At 57.7% G+C, this 17,568-nt stretch overlaps 1 protein-coding gene and 1 long non-coding RNA gene across 3 annotated transcripts in view; one reads left to right on the top strand and one right to left on the bottom strand.

Annotated features, from left to right (window-relative positions):
• LOC142060892 (uncharacterized) overlaps positions 1–10,118 on the bottom strand; it is a 32,381-nt gene extending 22,263 nt beyond the window's left edge. For both annotated transcript variants that reach the window (XR_012661970.1, XR_012661969.1), the window contains exon 1: positions 9,850–10,118. This is a non-coding gene — a long non-coding RNA (uncharacterized LOC142060892). The remainder of the gene's footprint in view (positions 1–9,849) is intronic.
• A 1,241-nt stretch (positions 10,119–11,359) lies between these two features.
• On the top strand, positions 11,360–15,673 carry FOXF1 (forkhead box F1). Its single transcript, XM_075101234.1, has 2 exons — positions 11,360–12,483; positions 14,194–15,673. The coding sequence occupies exons 1-2, from the start codon at positions 11,424–11,426 to the stop codon at positions 14,352–14,354; spliced, it is 1,221 nt and encodes a 406-aa protein (XP_074957335.1). The 5' UTR covers positions 11,360–11,423; the 3' UTR covers positions 14,355–15,673.
• Positions 15,674–17,568: the final 1,895 nt, after the last annotated feature.

A 17,568-nucleotide genomic window follows, 5' to 3' on the forward strand; every position in this document is an offset into this window, starting at 1 on the left:
GAGCAGCGTGGTCGGATGTGGGGGTTAGAGGAGCGGGGGGGGGGGTGTCTGCGAGCGTGGGGACGTGTACGTGTGTGCGTGTCGGGGCAGGGGCAGACCTTTGTACCCGTCCTTTAGCTGCTCCCCCCACAGGGGCTGCCCACAGCGACCAGCACAAGGGCTGTCCCTGCTTCAGGGTGAGTGCCAGCGAGGGGCTGCGTGTCTGGGGGACCCCCGGACCTCCTGCCCTGCTGCCCCCCACCCCAGGCAGCTCTGCAGGGCCTACCTGGCTCTAACAGCACAGGCTGAAATTTGGTGGCATTTCCTCCAAAGCCAGCTACTCTACTGGGTTTGGGATTTTTTTTTTTGCCCCCACAATCCCTCCTACAGAATCATTTCATGTCACTGGGAAAAAGCAATGTTTTCACCCCAAATAAAAGAGAAAGAAGGGGGAAAAAAGCATCATGTAAAGGCTAATTCCAGGTGCGAGGAGAGAACAAAGAAACCCCCTCTACGGTCCGCGCTGAGCCCTGCACTGGGAATCTCCCCTTTCCCTGGGGTGACGGCTTGACACCTAGAGATGTTTTAAGGGAGAAAAAGCTATTTTCAGAGCGCTTCTCTGCCCCCCAAACTCCAAATTCCCCCCTGCAGCTCTGGTGCAGCTCAGCCACGGCATGGGGCAAACGTTGGGTAGGGTTTTCTCATTTTTCTTTTTTTCCCCTTGTTTTCCTTGTTTCCCTTCCCTTCTAAAGCTTCACTCGCCCCAAATTTTGTTCGCATCCCCTTCCAACAGCAACTTGTTTACGCTCTGATTTTCTCGGTGCTTTAGTCAATGAGGAATCGTAACAGTAGTAAAACATCTGAGTGCACAAACGCTGCAGGTCTGCTTGGCTCTGCCGGGGAGGCTCCTCCGCCGAGAGCTTTTGCCCACAAAAGGAAAGTGTTGAAAAGGAGCGAGATGCCAAAGGCTGCGCTCATAGAGCTCCTGGGGGGAGAAACCCGCTCGCTGGGACCCGGCGTGGGTCCCTCCACGCTGAGAAATTATCGAGTGGGGGAAAAAAGTCTGCAAAAATCTGATTTTTTATTTTTTAAACGAGCGCTATCAATTTTTCTGGCACACAAATGCAGATGGGGTGGAAACAGTTAGGGGGGCAGGAATAATTTTCTTTCTTAAGACAGAAACGGAATGAGACTGACCCTAAAGTCAGACTCTGAAATCAAAGTAACAGGATGATAATTGTTGCTCTCCCCAAAAAAAAGTTTGTCTTTTTATTTTTATGTAAATTGTTTAATTGATTCCTGCTTAATTAGCATTTTAAAGGACTGGAATTATATATATATTTTTAAACCATCCTAAAAGGGTAAATTACCGGGGTTTTGGGGGCGGATTTCAGGTTCAGCCTAGCTCTACCGGGCAAGGACAAACCCCTGAGCACGACCCGTCCCCACCGCGCCTGCGGATCCCCCCGCGCCGCCGAGGTTTTGGGGGACACCCACCCGTTTGCCACCGGGACACTGAAACCCCTCTGCGGGGTCAAGGGGGACTCGGGGAGGGGGAGCTGAACCCCCTCTTCCCCCGCCCGCCTCCAGGAGCCCGGGGCTCGTTTTCGTTGGGTTTTTATGGTGAATATTTGGAGGTGCTTTTCTCTGCAGCCCTCCTCCATCCCTGCCCGTCACGCCGGGAAATGCAGCCCTAAAACCGGGAGGGGTGGGGAAGGGGCGGCACAGCGCTCCCCCAAACATCCCAAATGTCTCTTTGCTAACAATAATAAATTTAAAAAAAAAATAGTAAATTCATATTTGCTCCCAAAAACTGATTATGCTTAAAGTACACAGCTTAGACCGATCCGGCAGCAACACCCCGGGCATTCAGTGGTCTGTTTGTAATCTCAGCCTTTTTCATTAACATAAACACTACTTCAACAAAAATATACACGGCCACCTACTAAGCCGGCGAAGCCGACGAGGAGCCGGTCGCGCCGCTTTCGGCGCGGGTATTAAGCCGGGTTTAACGGGCGCGGAGCGGCCGCGCAACCCCTGCGAGCGGCGGGGCAGGAGCTGCGTGGAAAAAACCCACGCAGAAATCGGTGTTAAATCTGTGTTCTCGTTCGTGTCCCTGCCCCGGGGGGGTCGGGGGGGGGGACTGGGAGAGCCGTTCCCGCCCCGCCAATTCCCTTCCCCGGGAAACAATAAAACATGGAACCAAAGCCCCCTGCCCAACCCCAGCCCCGGGGGGTTATTCTCCCCTCACCCCCACCCCGTTTCGCGGTCTCCCGTGGGGGTTTAGGGGCTCGGGGGCGGGCGGCAGGTACCGGGGTCCCGCGGCGGGCCGGGCTGCTCTGCCTGCGGGGTGATTGCAGCTCACCTCACCCCTGTTTTCCAGGGAAAAATAATATTGTCTATGTCTTATTACAGGTTTTGCAGGAAAATCATTTCCCTTTTTGCTTTCATGCTTTCTCTCTCTCGCTGTTCCCTTTCCTGCCTTTTTCTTTATCTTTTTCCTTTCTTTTTTCCTGTTGCTGTTTTAATCTTTTTCCTTTTTCACTTTTCTTTTTCTCTTTTTCTTCCTTCCTTTCTTTCTTTTTCCTTCCTTCCATTTTCTTCCTTTCTTCTTTCTTTCTTCCTTTCTTTTCTTTTTTCTTTTACTTTCTTTCTCCTCTTTCTTTCTCTCTTTCTCTTTCCCTCTTTCTTTCTCCCTTTCTCCCTTTTTGTCTTTTTCTTTCATTTTTTGTCTTTCCTTTTTTCCAGCTTTTCATTTCTCTCTATTTTTCTCTTTCTCTTTGTTTCTTTCTTAATTTTTGTTTCCCTCTCTTTTGTCTCTCTATTTTCCCGTTTCTCCGTTTATTTCCTTCACCCTTTCTTTCTCACTCTCTCGTCATTCCTCTGTCATAATTTCTTCCTTTTTCTCTCTCCCGTCTCTTTCTTTCTCTCTTTTTCATATTCTCTTTCTTCCTAGTTCTCGTTCTTTCTCTCTTTTTCTTTCTCTCTCTCTCTTTTTTTTTTTCTCATTCTGTCTTTCTGCCTTACTGTGTAGTTCTGTAGGTCGTTCTGTCTGTTCTGTCTTTCCACTTCTTCACTGTCCTGTTCTCCCTCCTCCTCGCCCCTCCAGGTCGGTCTCTCTCTGTACCCATTTCTCTGTTCCGGTATGTGGAGGCACTTCTGGTTCCCTGTCTGGGGCTGGGGGGGGCAAACCAGACCCGCGCTCCGGCTCCAGCTCTGCTCCAAAACCTCTTTCCCGATGGAAAGAAAAAAGACCTTCCTGAGGTGCCCGCGCTAATTTCACGACACGCCTGGCTTTGGCTTCATCGCGGCCGTTTAGCCTTCATCGGGAGGCTCTGAGCCCCCCTCTGTGGGTGGGACCCCCTCCCTCCCCAGCGCCGGGGCTCTGCGGGCAGGTTTCGGTAGGCTGTGAGGGCTCAGCGCCGTGCCCCGACGGCGCGGTCCGTGGCTCGCCCCATCCCACGCGTGAACGGGGACACGGGAGACCCGGGGCTGCCTCTGCCCCGGGCGCCGGCAGCTCCCCTCGACCCCGACCCCGCGGGAGCTGCGGGGCTGCGGCTTCACCCCGCGCTTCGGGGAGGGGGGGAACGCACGGAGGGGGAGGACAGCCCCCGAGCCCGCCGTGCTGGGCGTGAAACCCTCAAATTCGATCGTTTCCAAGAGAAAAACGAATGATCCTGTAAGAAAAATGATTACGCTGCAGCCGAAGCCCTCGGGCAGCACCTTCCCTCGCAGGTAGCCCGCAAAAATCTGCTGGAGAAAGGGGTTTGTTTCCAGCGCCTTGGGGGCCGGGCAGGAGCTCCCCCCTTCACCGGTTTTAAGGGAGTTAGACGCAAAAAGGAAAAAAAAATTATTTTGCATGTTTTAAGAAGTGGAATTTAAGGGAGTTTAAGAGCGCGGAGGTGGGGGTGCGCTGCAAAAAGCGCTGAGCGGTTTTATGATTCAGCGATCGATTCTGAAAACAGGAAAAGCACAACCAATTTTGGGTTCGTTATCCGAATTTTTAGGGCGTTCTGCACAAGTTTTGATGGTTTGGTTTTTTTTTTACAGATTTCCTCTCCTTTCCTCTCCGCCTTTCACACACGCGCATCCCCTTCCCCCAAAAAAATAAATCCCTAGATGCTCAGCGGGAAGATGGCTGTACCCCTTCCCAATATCAGCCTGATTCTCACAAAAAGCAACTGCTTTGCTGCAGAAAACGGTTGATTTCAGGGCATAATAACCAGTGCTGCGGAAAGCCGTCCCACCTTGGCTCGGGTGTTTCATGCATCCACCGAGCATCTTTCCCGGGAACGGCAACTGAGCATGCTGCTCCCTGCAGAATATTTTTAAAGCCCCCCTAAAAAATCGCTTATAATATTTAGCTAGAGAGCGATCGTGCGAAAGGGATCGTTTTACGAGGCGCTCTTTTGTGTTTTTTTTTCTAAGGAGGTGGGAAAGAAGGTTAACCAAATTTTGATGTCTTTTAACTCTCTGCGCTGGTAACTGCAAAGCGAACGGGGTCCCCAATCTGCAACACCCCGAAATGTGGCTCCAGAGCCCGCTGGTGCACAACAGAGTGGCCAGGGTCCACCAGTTAAGCGATACATCATTAGTTGGGAGTCTACTCATTTAAAAAAAAAAGAATAATAGTAACGATGGAGAACAGTTCTTGCTGGGAGAGCTTCCAAGGAAAGCCATCCCCGGGTCTCTGCAAAGAGGGGAGCAGGGAGTGGGGAACTGTAGCTGTTCACAGAGGGGATTTTTCACGTTGTTTGTGAACATGAGCCCCGACCCCCAGCCCCAGTTTGGGTTGGGGGGGGGGGACACGGAGTTTAGATGCGGGATTTATTATGGAAACAAGGTTAAGAAAATCAGGAGGCTGCCCTGGGACGCTGGCGGGGCTGTGCGGGCTGACTTCGCTCCGAGCAGGGGGGGTCTCCCCGGGGCGGGCCGGCAAAGCCGGCTGCAGCCCCTCCAAGCCGGGCCGGGGGCCTTTGCAGCCCCCCCTCCTTGTGCTGCCCTTCGCCCGGGGACTGGAAGGCCGCTCTGCAGCCCAGCCCTTCTCCCTGCAGCGAAGGGCCCGGGGAAACGACCCACGCGTGTTTATCCCACCAGAGGGATGATGCTCCGGGGCTCCCGCCAGCAAAAGCCGCTTTTGTAAGTGGGGCGGACCTGGCCGGTCCAGGGACAGCGTGGGAGCTCCGTGGGCAGAGATCGGAGGGACAAAGCCCCTCTGCTGCACCAGGGACCTCCTCGCACGCGGAGACCCGCCGGGGGCTTTTCACCCGCGGCCAGGTACCTGCGTGGGTCGGTTCCTGCCGGCAGGTCGCTGTCACGGCCCGGAGAGGGTGGCAGCCTTTCCCCGCTCTCCCGAGGGAGCCTTGCCCTCAGCATCCTTCCCTGGAACATCCATCTCCACGGGGGACCGCCGCGTCCTGCGTGGATTGCTCTGCCGCCACAGCCCCCCTCTCCCCGCTCGGCAGATGGCAAGGCATGAGCCGCGGTGGCTGTTGGGGACCCCGATGCTGGGAACGCTGGGGGACACTTGCCCTGGGGAGCGCCCGGCTGCCGGCACCCCCTCTTCCCCCGGGGGCCGGGTGATGCTCCTGCCTCGGGGGTCCCGAGGAGCCCATCCGCAGCACTGGGGACAGACCCGGGGCTCCGCACGGTCGCGGGAACCGTGCGGGTTTCCCCCCCAAGAAAAACAACCTCACCGGCGTTTTCCTCTTCGGGAGCCCCCCGCCCGCACCCCCAGCCCGGGGGCCACGCCCAGGCACTGATGTCCCCCGGGTCTGAGCACTGAGGGGCAACACAGGGAGGCCGGATCCTTCCCAAAACCCCTCGGGTTTATTTTCAGCATCTCTCTATATTTAAGCGAAAACGAAGCCCCCAGATCGGTTATTTTTTAGCCCGACAATTTCCCGTCCCCGCGGCTTTTAGTACCCGTGCAAGAAAATAACGGTTTCCTCCTTGATTTGGGCAATTCCGTTTTAATTTATCTCACCTCTCCGTGCAGACGGATTTTGGGTGATACCCCGAAACGGGGTCGCCGAGGGGGGCCGGTGGCCCTCGCCTGCCCGACGCTAAAAATGCCCCCCACCACTGCGCTGGCACCGGTGCTATTTCGAGGGGGTTTTGGTTAAAAGTTGGGAAAAAAAAGAAGGCGGTAGGGGAAAAAAAGAAAAAAAAAGAGTTCAATAAGGCTGGCAATCAGGCTGAGCCCCGGGGAAGCCCCTCGCCTTCCCCGTCCGGCGGGGATTCTCCGGCCTGACCGAGCTTTTCCCTCCGGCGGACGTTGGGTGTTGGAAGCTATTCCTCATCCCAAAAATTCCGGCGGATTGAAATGTTTCTCCGTTACTGCCGTCCCCATTTAACGGCTAAGCCGCCGCAGTTTTGGGGGTAGAAAAGTTGGGAATGGATTTTCTGTGTGCCACACCGCTCTGCCAAGGAGCTGGGCGAGGGGGGCATCCCTCCCCGAGGGTCTCCGTTGGTTTGGGGGCACCGGCCCCCATCCCTGGGACCCCCCACCAACCCCCCATCCCCGCCCCAAGGAAGAAAACTTGTCCGAGAAAGCAGGGATGTCTCAGCAATGCCAGCTTGGATTTACATCTGGATTTACACCTGGATTTTCACTTCGGGGCGCCTTTTTAAAGTGTTTGGTGAGGGATGGCCGGGAGCATCACCCGCCGGGTCCCAGCTGGGCTCCGGCTTAGCCCCGCCGTTCCTCTCGGTACCCAGGTCCTAGGGTCTGAATCCCAGCCAGCCAAAAAAGCATCCCTCGGGGAAAGTATTCTAGCTATCTGTCCCTGAGCAGGGATATAAATACCCAGAGATATTTGGAAGATCTCTGTGGGAAGCGATTGTGTCTCAGTGGCAGCGCTCGGAGCTTACTATCGCTGGAACCGATTTGTATTGCAGGGACAGGGTCCTGCCAGAAAAGTCCTAAAAAATCCTGCGCTGAAGAGGGCTGTAAATTCCTGTGCTGCAATATTTCATCGAAGGACGTAATGGAAAATGTGGGCTTTTAGGGGAGGGGAGGGGGGCAGTGTCGTGACGGGGAGAGGGGGGGAAATGAGAGCCAAAAGGGGGGGGGGAAAGTGCAATATTTCTCTTTTTTTTTTCCCCCCTTTATGACCAAAGCCTGAACTTCTGCCCGAGGCACTGCGGCTGACAGCCGCCTTAGGCTCCGCTTCGCACCCGCTCCTCATTTCGCTTCGTTCTTTCCCAAAATCTCCCCCAGGTCCCGTCCGGTCCCAGGGGCCGGGCTCTGCCCGCACTGAACCCGGGGGTGCGGGGGCCGGGCTGCGGGTGCCACCGGGAAAAGGGCCCGCCCAGGGCCGGGCACACACACACGCGTGGGAAGAAGCGTCGCGTGTAAATAGTCGGGAGGGGTGCGTGTGTCTCCCCAAACACCACCTCTTCCTTGGCCCGTTCTCCCCCCCCAGCTCCCCTCTCCCTTTCCCCAGACTTGAGCCCCTCGCTTGAACGCATCCCCTCGGCCTTAAATAAACATTTAGGGATCGATTTGCCACGGATTTGGGGCCAGCGGCCACGGGGATGGCCGCGACTGGGAAAATTAAAAGAAAAAAAGAAAAACCACCAAAAACCCAGCCGAGGGAAAAGGGCTGGTGCTGGGGAAAGGGGGAGTGGGGGTGCTGCGGGTGGTGTTAATGCAAAGCAGGGGCAGCGGGGAGGGGGACGTGAGGCGGTCACTCCCCTCGCCCTGGGTGGTCCGGGCTCGCAGAAACACCCCGGCCCCTCTCCGGGCAGCACCCAGCCCGCCTATAACAATACCACCTATATACATTTCCATACTCGGATTACACCCGGCCTGGTTGCAGAGTTGACTTCACTTAAGCAATTAGCTAGTAAAAATACCTTCGACGCAGGAAAAGGAAGAAAGCTCAGATTTGTCTATTTTTACACAAAACACTGCCGAGTTTCGGGGCGGGGGGGGGGGGGTGGGGGAAGAAGAGGAGGGGGTTTGGGAAGAAGCCGCTGGGGAAGCGGAGCGGGGCAGGGGGTGGTGGCGGGGAATATGCGGGGCCGGGGGGGTAAAACGGGCCCCGAAAGGTGCGGACATTAGCGGGGTTAATTGCTCTAGGTGATCTTTTATTATTTGTTTTCTTCTTTTTTTTTTTTCCCTTTCCCTGCATCTCTCCCCCCGCCCTCCTCCCCGCCGGGGGCTGGGGGCGGATTTGACTAAACCAGCAAACAACATCAAAAGCGAGTCCCCTTCATCTGCGGGGCCAACCCGCATCTTCAGCCCGGAAACATTCCCGTCTTCTCCCCTCCAAAAACCCATCCGAGGCCCATCTTGAATCTCAGAGTGATTCTGGGACCTGCGGACTGGGGGGTTGGGTTTATAAGCAATAACGTGTCGGCCCCGCACACCATCATCCTCCTCGTACACCACACATGACACCGCCCGGCTTTTCCTCCCCAAAACTCCCCTGTCCCCAAGCCACGGGCTCGGTTTAAAACCCTCCAAGGTTTTTGCTATTCCCACATCGAGGCCTCTAAACCCCGGGGCGATATATTTCCATTTTTAACGATTGCTGGCTAAAATAAATACATCGGAAACCAAATCTTCGCACTCCGAAAAGATACTGCCGGAGGGAAAAAAGGCACTCGTGACGGGACTGATTCCCTTTGCAGGGGAATAGCTTGATTTTCACCGAGATTTTTTTTTTTTCTCGGAGATATTTTATTTCCGAGTGGAAACGCTGCCGGTGGCGACGGTTTTGAACGTGGGTTTTACACGAGCTCTTTGTGTTGTGTTTCCATCTCTATCCCCGGGGTATTTTTTGGGAGCAGGTCGGGGGAATTTAGTCGCAGAGCAAAGAAAACCACTCTTTTCGCGGCCCGGGGCATTCGATGAGGAGCAAAGCTCAGGGTTAGCGATGCGCTCCCCCGCGAAAAAACAGAAAGAAATGCAGCAAGAAGCGGGGGGGTTTATTCGGCCCCAGCCGCCCCAGGGATGTAAGCACCCCGGGAAGGCGATGGCTTCCCGAAAAAAAGCGATTTTGGGGGTGGTATTTCCCCCCGTCCCGAGCAGCCGCCGTGTTCCGCGCCCGGCGGCCCCGGGCGGGAGGGAGGCGGCCGCCGCCTCCCCGGGCCCCCGGAGCAGCCCCTTCCCCTCCTCCTCAAGGGAAAAGCTCCAGAAATAATCGTTCCCCCCCCACCTTCTCCCACCCCCTCCCCGGCCTGGGGCTTGCCCAGGGCTCCCCGCTGCCTGTCCCCGTTCCCAAAGCTCCCCGCTTGCCCTGGGAACAGGAGGGCCGGTGGTTTCTGCAAGGGGAGTTATTTTGCGGAGAGGGGGCAGACGATGGGAAGGGGAAGGGGAAGAGGAAGGGGGGGGGGGGAAGAAGCCCCTGATGTGAAATCCCTCTTGGTTGTATCACAGATGTGACAGGCGCCCCGGAGGCTGCTCGCAACTGCTTGCGAACAACGCGGAGGGAGTTTGGAAACCCGACCGCTATCTATCTTTCTTTTAAAAGGTATTAAATTATCATTAAAAACTTTAAAAGCGAATCTGGAAGACTGTTGGGGAGGGGGTTCCCCCTGTGTCTCTGCAGAGGGTGCAGCGGGACAGACCCGCAGCACTGTGGTGCGGCCTGCAACGGGGAAGGGGGGGTGTTTCTTCTTTTTTTTTTTTTTAAATAACCTTTTTCCCCCCATTCCTTTCTCTCTTCCCTTCCCTAATCTTGAAAGTGAGCAGGCTGCAGCAGCCAGCACTTCTGCTCCGCTCCCAGCCAGCAGCCCTGAAAGCCCAGACTCCTACAGCCGTGCCACCCACCCTCCCACCACCCCCCCGGCACCCACCCACCCCCACCCGGAGCGCAGGTTTCCACGCGACAAGGTGACAAAGGTTTAAAAGCGACTTACCTTGAGCGACAGATCTCCTCATTGGGCGATGCTCAAAAGGGTTTGTTTGGGTTTTTTTTTGGGGGGGGGGGGGAAGGAAGGGGTCTCTGACCCCCTTCCTTTCTAGTGGGAAGGAGACACGGGCACCCCTCGTGTGTGCCCGTGGCACCCACCGGAGCTGAGGATCGGGCTCTTGGCATTCAACCGCCAACCTTCGGCACGGATTTATATACTCACCCCCACCCCCACCCCCCAAAAAAAAAACAACAACACCCAAAACCCTAAATCCAACCCACCCTCATCCCAAAAGCAGCCTCGGAGCAGGCGAGGGGTCCGAAGCCCGTTCCCATCCCCGGACCGGCAGCGGAGGCAGAAAAGGGAATTTCGAGAAGAAGCAGCGGGAGTTTTTCGCCGATTTCTTTTTATTAAAGCACCCCCGAGCCCGTGTTTACATTGCGCAGTATAAACATCCTGCCCGGGCCCGCCGAGCTTAAAAGAGCGCACGAAGAGGGGGTTTAAAGTGGGTGAAAGTCGGCGCTGCGCGGAGGCGGCGGTGGGGCAGCGCCTCCGCTCCCCTGCGCCTCCCGCGGAAGTTCCGCGGGGCCCGAGCTGCCGCGCCCCGGCCCGCGTGGGGCCCTTCCAACCCTCCCCCCGTGATTTTCAGCAGAGGGGAAAAAGGAGGGGTGGGGGTGGCGGCGCCCCACGCAGCGCCGTGGTCACGCGTGGCACAACCCGCCCCTTCCTCCGTCCCCGTCCCCCCCCCTCCCCGGGGCGGGCAGGGATGCGTCGCGCAGCCCCCGCGTCGGGCAGGGCGGCGTGGAAAGGGCTCTTTAAAAGCTGCCCACCAGCTGGGAGCGGGGAGCGGAGGGGGGCCGGGCCGGGACGGCGGAGGGGGCCGCCCGGGAGGGCGTGGGGGAGCGGCTCGGGGCGGGGATCTCCGCTCCGCTCCTACGTCTGTCAAGGAGAGGGAGACGCCGCTGCGAGAGATAAAGTAAAAGGCGAGCGGCGGGACCGGGGACAGACTCGACAGCTACCGCGATGGGAAGCAGCTCCCCGCAGCACCGGCAACGCCGACCCAGCTAGAGCCGGGGCCCGGGGGCGGGGGGGGGCACGGCGGCGGCCCCGGGAGCCCGGCCCGCCGAGGGGCAGCGGGGCAGGCGGCGGCCGCCGGCTTCTCTTTCTCGCAGCAACCGAGCTTAGATCGCTTCCACCCGCCCCCCCTCCCACCCCATCCCGCCTCCCTGCGGGTCCCCCCCCCCCGCCCGACCCTCCGCCTCTCGCTCGCCTTCTGCAGCCGAGCTCGGATTTAGGGATAAAGTGGGAGGAGGAGGAGGGAAAGGCGGCGGAGGCGGCGGCGGCGGCGGGGGGGGGGGGGGTCGCTTCCATTTGTTTATCCACGGAGCGTTGAAGTCTCCCGGTGGAAAGAAACCCCGCCGGGGGGCCGGGAGGAGGCCGGCGGTGTGTGCGGGGGGGGGGGGGTGGGGGTGGGGGTGTGTGAGTGGCGGCGAGCCCCCAGCAGCGTGGCCTTTTGGGGGGGCGCGGGGGGGAGGGTGGCGGAGGAGGGCCGGGGCTGGCCGCCGCGGACCTGGCCGTAGATGACTGCAGAAGCGCAGCAGGCTCTGTCCTCTCAGCCCCCTCCTCCTCCGGTGCAGAGCAGCTACGGCCCCATGTCCTCCGTGGCCGAGAAGCAGCCGCAGAGCTCGGCCATGGACGCCGCCTCCGCCGCGCCCGGCGGGACGGGCGGCAGCGCCCCGGGCAGCGGCGGGGCCCCGGGCAGCGGCGCTCCCAAGGCGAAGAAAACCAACGCTGGGATCCGGCGGCCGGAAAAACCGCCTTATTCCTACATCGCCCTCATCGTCATGGCCATCCAGAGCTCGCCCTCCAAACGCCTGACCCTCAGCGAGATCTACCAGTTCTTGCAGAGCCGTTTTCCCTTTTTCCGAGGTTCCTACCAGGGCTGGAAAAACTCGGTGCGCCACAACCTCTCGCTCAACGAGTGTTTCATCAAGCTGCCCAAGGGGCTGGGACGGCCGGGCAAGGGCCACTACTGGACCATCGACCCGGCCAGCGAGTTCATGTTCGAGGAGGGCTCCTTTCGCCGCCGACCCCGCGGTTTCAGGAGGAAATGCCAGGCGCTGAAGCCCATGTATAGCATGATGAACGGGCTCAGCTTCAACCACCTCCCCGAGAGCTACGGCTTCCAGGGCTCGGCCGGCGGGCTCTCCTGCCCCCCCAACAGCCTCTCCCTCGAAGGGGGCTTGGGGATGATGAACGGCCATTTGTCCGGTAACGTGGAGGGGATGGGCTTGGCGGGACACTCCGTGCCCCACCTGCCCGCCAACGGTGGGCACTCCTACATGGGCAGCTGTACCGGCTCCTCGGCGGGGGATTACCCGCACCACGAGAGCTCCGTGCCCGCCTCCCCGCTGCTCGCCGGCGGCGGCGTGATGGAGCCCCACTCGGTTTACTCCAGCTCGGCCTCGGCGTGGGCTCCCTCCGCCTCGGCGGCCTTGAACACCGGCGCGTCCTACATCAAGCAGCAGCCCCTCTCGCCCTGCAACCCCACGGCCAACCCGCTCTCCTCCAGCCTTTCCACGCATTCCCTCGACCAGTCCTACCTGCACCAGAACAGCCACAACACCGCCGAGCTGCAAGGTAAGGCGCGGACACGCGTGGGAGATACCCGGGACCGCCGCCGCGGGGGTCGGCCCGGGGGCTGCCGGCGGGGCGGGCGCGCTCCGCGGCCACGCGTGGATCCGAGCCGAGCCGAGCCGTCCCCGCTTCGTGGACGGTTTTAATGCGCGCACACACACACACACAGACCCCGGGGAAGAGGTCGCCGCCACCCCCCCAGCTCCTCGCCTCCCTTCCCGGGGGCCACCGGGCAGCCGTCGGGGCTCGCCCCACTGCGGGAGCCGCTCTCCGCCGCTGCGGGGCCGCGAACGGCCGGACCGGGGCTCCGCTCCCCCGGGGCGGCTGCTCTGCCTCCGGGGCCGCCCCGGGCCTGGGACCGGTGGGCTCAGGCAGGCAGGGGGCTGCGGGAAGGCGAGGCCGGGGGTGGGCCCGAGGGGTCTTCTACCTCCATGGGGGTCTGGAGGGAGAAAAAGGGGGGATTTCCCCACCGGTGGCCCCCGCCATCAGCTCCTCTCGGGGTTGTGTTTTCCAGGCCCATCGCCTCCCTCCACCCTCCCGCTCCTCTGCCTGTGCGGGGGTCGGTGCCCCGCGCCCCCCGCGTCCCGCAGCCCCGGGACTGAGCTGCTGGGGTGGCTCTGTTGGGGCTCCTGGAGGGGGGGACACACATGGTGTTTTGGCCGGGAGGAGGCCTCGGGAGGGCCGAGGCCGGCGCTGGGCTTCGTCCTGAGGCCCAGATTCACCTCGGGAAGGCGGGGGTGGGGGGGTGGCTGTCGGGGTACAGGGGAAGCCCCGGCAGCCGTGGCCGGGTGAAGGGGCAGGTTTGGGGGTCTCCCAACATCTCCCCCTCTCCCCGGGCCTCCGGGGGAGCGGGAAGCGCCTGGCAAAACCGGGTGTGAAACGGCCCGTTAGCGGGTCAGAAACACGAAGCGATTTGGGGGGGGGGGGGCGGAAAAGGGTCAGCCGGGGCGGTCCGGGGGGACGGAGCCCGGGCACGGCACCGAGCCTGCGGGCCCCCTCCTGCTCCCGGGTCGGTCCCGCTCCGCACCCAGATCCGCTGCAAAACGGAGCGAAAAAAAACCATCCCGAGGAGCCACCGGGCCCGCCCGCGGCCTGAAGCGAAATACTCCGGATTAACACCGAAATGAAGGGCGGCGGGGCGAGCGGGCCCCGGCCGGCAGCTCCCCCCCAGAGCACCCCCGAATTTTTCGAGGCGTTTTAATGTTCCGAGGTGGCGGCAGAAAACGCAGGAACAGCCCCGCTCTCGGCGGGGTTTTGCCTTTGGCCTCTCCACGGCTGATCCCGGTGGACGAATGTGCTCCCAGCTCCGCACCCCGCGGACATTCCGCACGGGCGGAGGCGATGGGAAAGACAACCGGTACTTTCAAAGGGGGGCAAAATAGGAGGGGGGAAAAAACAAAACAAAACAAGAAGAACAAACCAAACTAAGCCAAAGCAAGTCCCGTCTCCTCGAAGCCGCGCCGTCCCGGGGCCGCGGGTTTTCCTCCGCCGCACCTGTCCGCGCCCGCGGAGCGCCCGCGGGTTTGTGTGCATGCGAATATAACCCTAATTTCGCGCTGAAAGCTCGGGGGCTGCGGAGGGCTTGTTTTTTTTTTTTTAATTATTATTATTTTTTATTTTACCCCAGACGGCATCTTTCTCCCTCGCACGCTCAACCTCCTTTACTAAATATAATCGCTATGGCTGACAATCTTTCTCCCCCCCGTCCCGCAGGCATCCCGCGGTATCACTCCCAGTCTCCGAGCATGTGCGACAGAAAGGAATTCGTCTTCTCTTTCAACGCCATGGCCTCCTCCTCCATGCATTCGGCGGGCAGCGGCTCCTATTACCACCAACAAGTGACATACCAGGACATCAAGCCGTGCGTTATGTGATACGGGGCGGAAAAAACACCTCCTGGGGCCGGCAAAGGCCTGACCCGGGCACCGAGCCCCCCTCCCCAGGACCCTCTCGGTGGAAGGGGGGGGGGGATCTCTGCAGACTGGCTTTGTTCAGGAGGTATAGACGGGAGCCCCCGGGAGCGGCAGGGGATGGGGCGTGCGGCCCCGGGGCTGAGCCTGCCCCGCAGCTGAGCATCGGCCGGACCCGGCCTCCAACACGGGTCTTCAATCACGGACGGTCTCTGCCTTCTTCTGCTTCTTCGCTTGGGGATGGGTTGAGGGAAAAGCAAAAGCAGCCCCCCCCACCAAAAAAACCCACAAAAACCAAAAAAGGAAAAAGAAAACCAACACCCCCCCACCCCAAACAACCAAAAAACCCCATCAAAAACCCACCCCGGCTGCGAGTTTGGGTCAAGGGTTTGAAAAATGAGGTTTTGATGCTTCTTTTAAAAAAAATAATAAATAAATAAATCGCTAATTCAGGTGTGTAACTGGCGGTGGCACCATCCCCGTTGGTAAGCGCAGAGCCGGAGCGGGCTGTGGGGGGGCTGGAAGGGACAACCCCCACCACTCCCCCCCCCCCCAAAGGCGGCGCATTCCTGCGCGCTGCACCGCGGGGTCCCCCTGCCCCGAGACCCTCGGTCCGTCTCACTCCGAGCCCCTTCTTCGGAAAAACACCTTTTTTTTTTTCTTTTTAATCTTTTCTTTCTTTTGCTTTTTTTTTTTTTTTTTGCCGGCAAACACCCAGCGGGCAAAAAAATCTCTCAGAGGGATTTTTTTTAAAACTATAAATATTTTTTTCTTTTTGCCTGCATAAAGACTGCAGGATCAGACCCTATGCAGAGAGAATAAGGCACTTTGAAAAGAGACAGCCATGCTCATTCTGTTATTTATTCTACATTTTTTTTTGTTGTTGTTGTTGCTAATAATCGAGACACGAGTAGTCTCAGCTGATCAGTATTAAATCGGTGAATCTCTGTTGGCAATATTTGCCATATAGATTTTTTTTTTTTTTTTAGTTAACCTTTGTAAATTTTAAACCGATCATGGTCTCTGTGTAAAGACAATCCTCCATATGTTTTTATAGAAATATATATATAATGAAGGATTATTCCCCTCCCTCCCCCCTCTATTTTTTTTTTCGCCCTGACTTTGTACAGTTCGGTGACACCCATTTTAATTCTTTCTGCACTGTATAAAATTGTAATTATGTGGGTTTTTTTTTTTTCGCCCTGCCCTTTTGTGTACGTTTTGTCCCTAAAGAAAAAAAAAACACCAACCCGAACGGAAATAAAACATGTATGTTATTTGTACATGGGCTTCACGATTGTATGAGCAGCAAATAAACGAGCATGCGGTGTAACACGCGTAATTATATCTGAGGAGTCTGTGGCCTCCGCCGGGCTCCGCAGTGCGCGGAGGGGCCGCGGAGCGCCCGGCCCGGCCCCTCCAAACCTTCCTCCGTTCGATGCGCTAATTTCCCATCTCGGTACAGACCCGAAAGAACCTATTTTGGGGGTTTGGTTGCGGCTTCCGAGGGGTCCCGTGGGCCGGGTTCCCCCCCCCACTTCGCTGCGCGGATATATTTAAAATACGGAGAATGAAAGGAGGAGGGAGGGAAAGCGGAGGGGATTTTTGGTTTTATCTTTTTTATTACTATTCTTTTTATTTTCACACACACACACCCCCACCAAAGAGAAAGCAAAAGGCGAGGTTTGACAGCTCTTGGCCTCTTGCTCTGAGACAAGGCGTGTGGCTCCAGCGATGCTCCCCCGGCTCCTTTTCTCTCCCTCTCCACCCCCGGAGGGATGGAGGATGCGTTTTTCCGAGCAGCCCCAGCCGCGTATCCCCGCGGAGCGTCGCCGGGCTCAGCCCTGGCCTCCGCGGAACCTCCGCTGGAAAGAGGCACGGCCGCGCCGAGGGGTGCGCTAAAAGTTCTCACGGTTTTTTTTTTTTCCTGCGTGAAAAATAAAATAAAATAAAATAATAAAAATCAAGCAGAGAAACTCCTGCACCACCACCGTCCTGCTCTGGGCAGCAATAAATCCGCAGGGTGGAGTGACACAAGCTCAGCTCAAGTGAAAAAACAGGTCTTTTCCTGCAATGTTTGGGTTTATTTGGTCTAATTAAGGATACTACCATATCCTGGAAATTTTGCCTTAATCCGTGGGCCGATATGTCACTATCAACGCTCATACTATGAATATACATGCACGCAAAATGCACGCGAATGAATGTGAATATTGGCTGCGTATTTCTGTCTTTATAGAGGGAAATTAGGTTACTGCACATGAATTAGCCCGGCTGTGTGTAATCAGCTTAATGAAAAGCAAAGTTAGCTGGTAAGGACCAAAAATAATTAATTAAGTTAGGTGGGAAAGGCTTTATCAGAGCGGGTGGAGGCCTTTCGCAGAGTGGGGGTTTGTTGTTGGTTTGGGTTTACTGGGGGGGCATTGGGAGGGTTTTTGGTGGTTTTTTTTTTGTTTTTTTAGAGAGTAGGTCAGTTTAAGCCAGCAGCAATTATTTGGGGTTTCCCTGGTTTTACGCCTTTGTGGGTTGATCCTTCCCTCCACCACCTGCGCCGCTGCCCATCCCTGCGTGAGGTGGGCCGTGGTGTCACCATCCTTCTTTTATCAAGCTGAAGATGGGGGGGGGGGCGGTTTTTTGCTCCTGAAGCATGTATCTGCGCTAGGTGTGGCTGAGATAAAGGGCCAGGGTTAGGAGTTCGGTCGCTGCCAAAGCAGTTCTTCCTTCCTTCAAGTCTCACTGTCACTCCTAAGGTTCATTTTCAGCCTTCAGAATAATTTTGGACTTGCTTGTTTGGGTGCAGTCCCAACGCCTTCACAGCTTGGCCTCCCCTGGGCTGCAAAGGACAGACAGGCACCTTGCGAGCCTCTGCTCCAGCTTGAAGGGGTTTGATATCTGGTCCCCAACAAAGGTTTACGTGATTTTATTTTTTTTTTTTTTTTTCACCCTCCCATCAGTTTCCAAACCTGGAAAAACAGAACCGCCGCATACCATGGACGCCACATATTCCTCAAGCCAGTGAGCGCAGTCTAAACAGCCAGCTCTCCATCTCAGACACCTACATCGGGGAGGAGAGGATGAAACTGCACAGGGTCCTGCTCCCAGCCCTTATTCTGCACAAGACAAACTTGATTTTTCCCCCCCCCACCGCCGCATATATTGTCCCAAAGGACAGCAAAAA

Source organism: Phalacrocorax aristotelis, chromosome 8, assembly GCF_949628215.1.
Source record: "Phalacrocorax aristotelis chromosome 8, bGulAri2.1, whole genome shotgun sequence".
Classification (NCBI taxonomy): domain Eukaryota; kingdom Metazoa; phylum Chordata; class Aves; order Suliformes; family Phalacrocoracidae; genus Phalacrocorax; species Phalacrocorax aristotelis.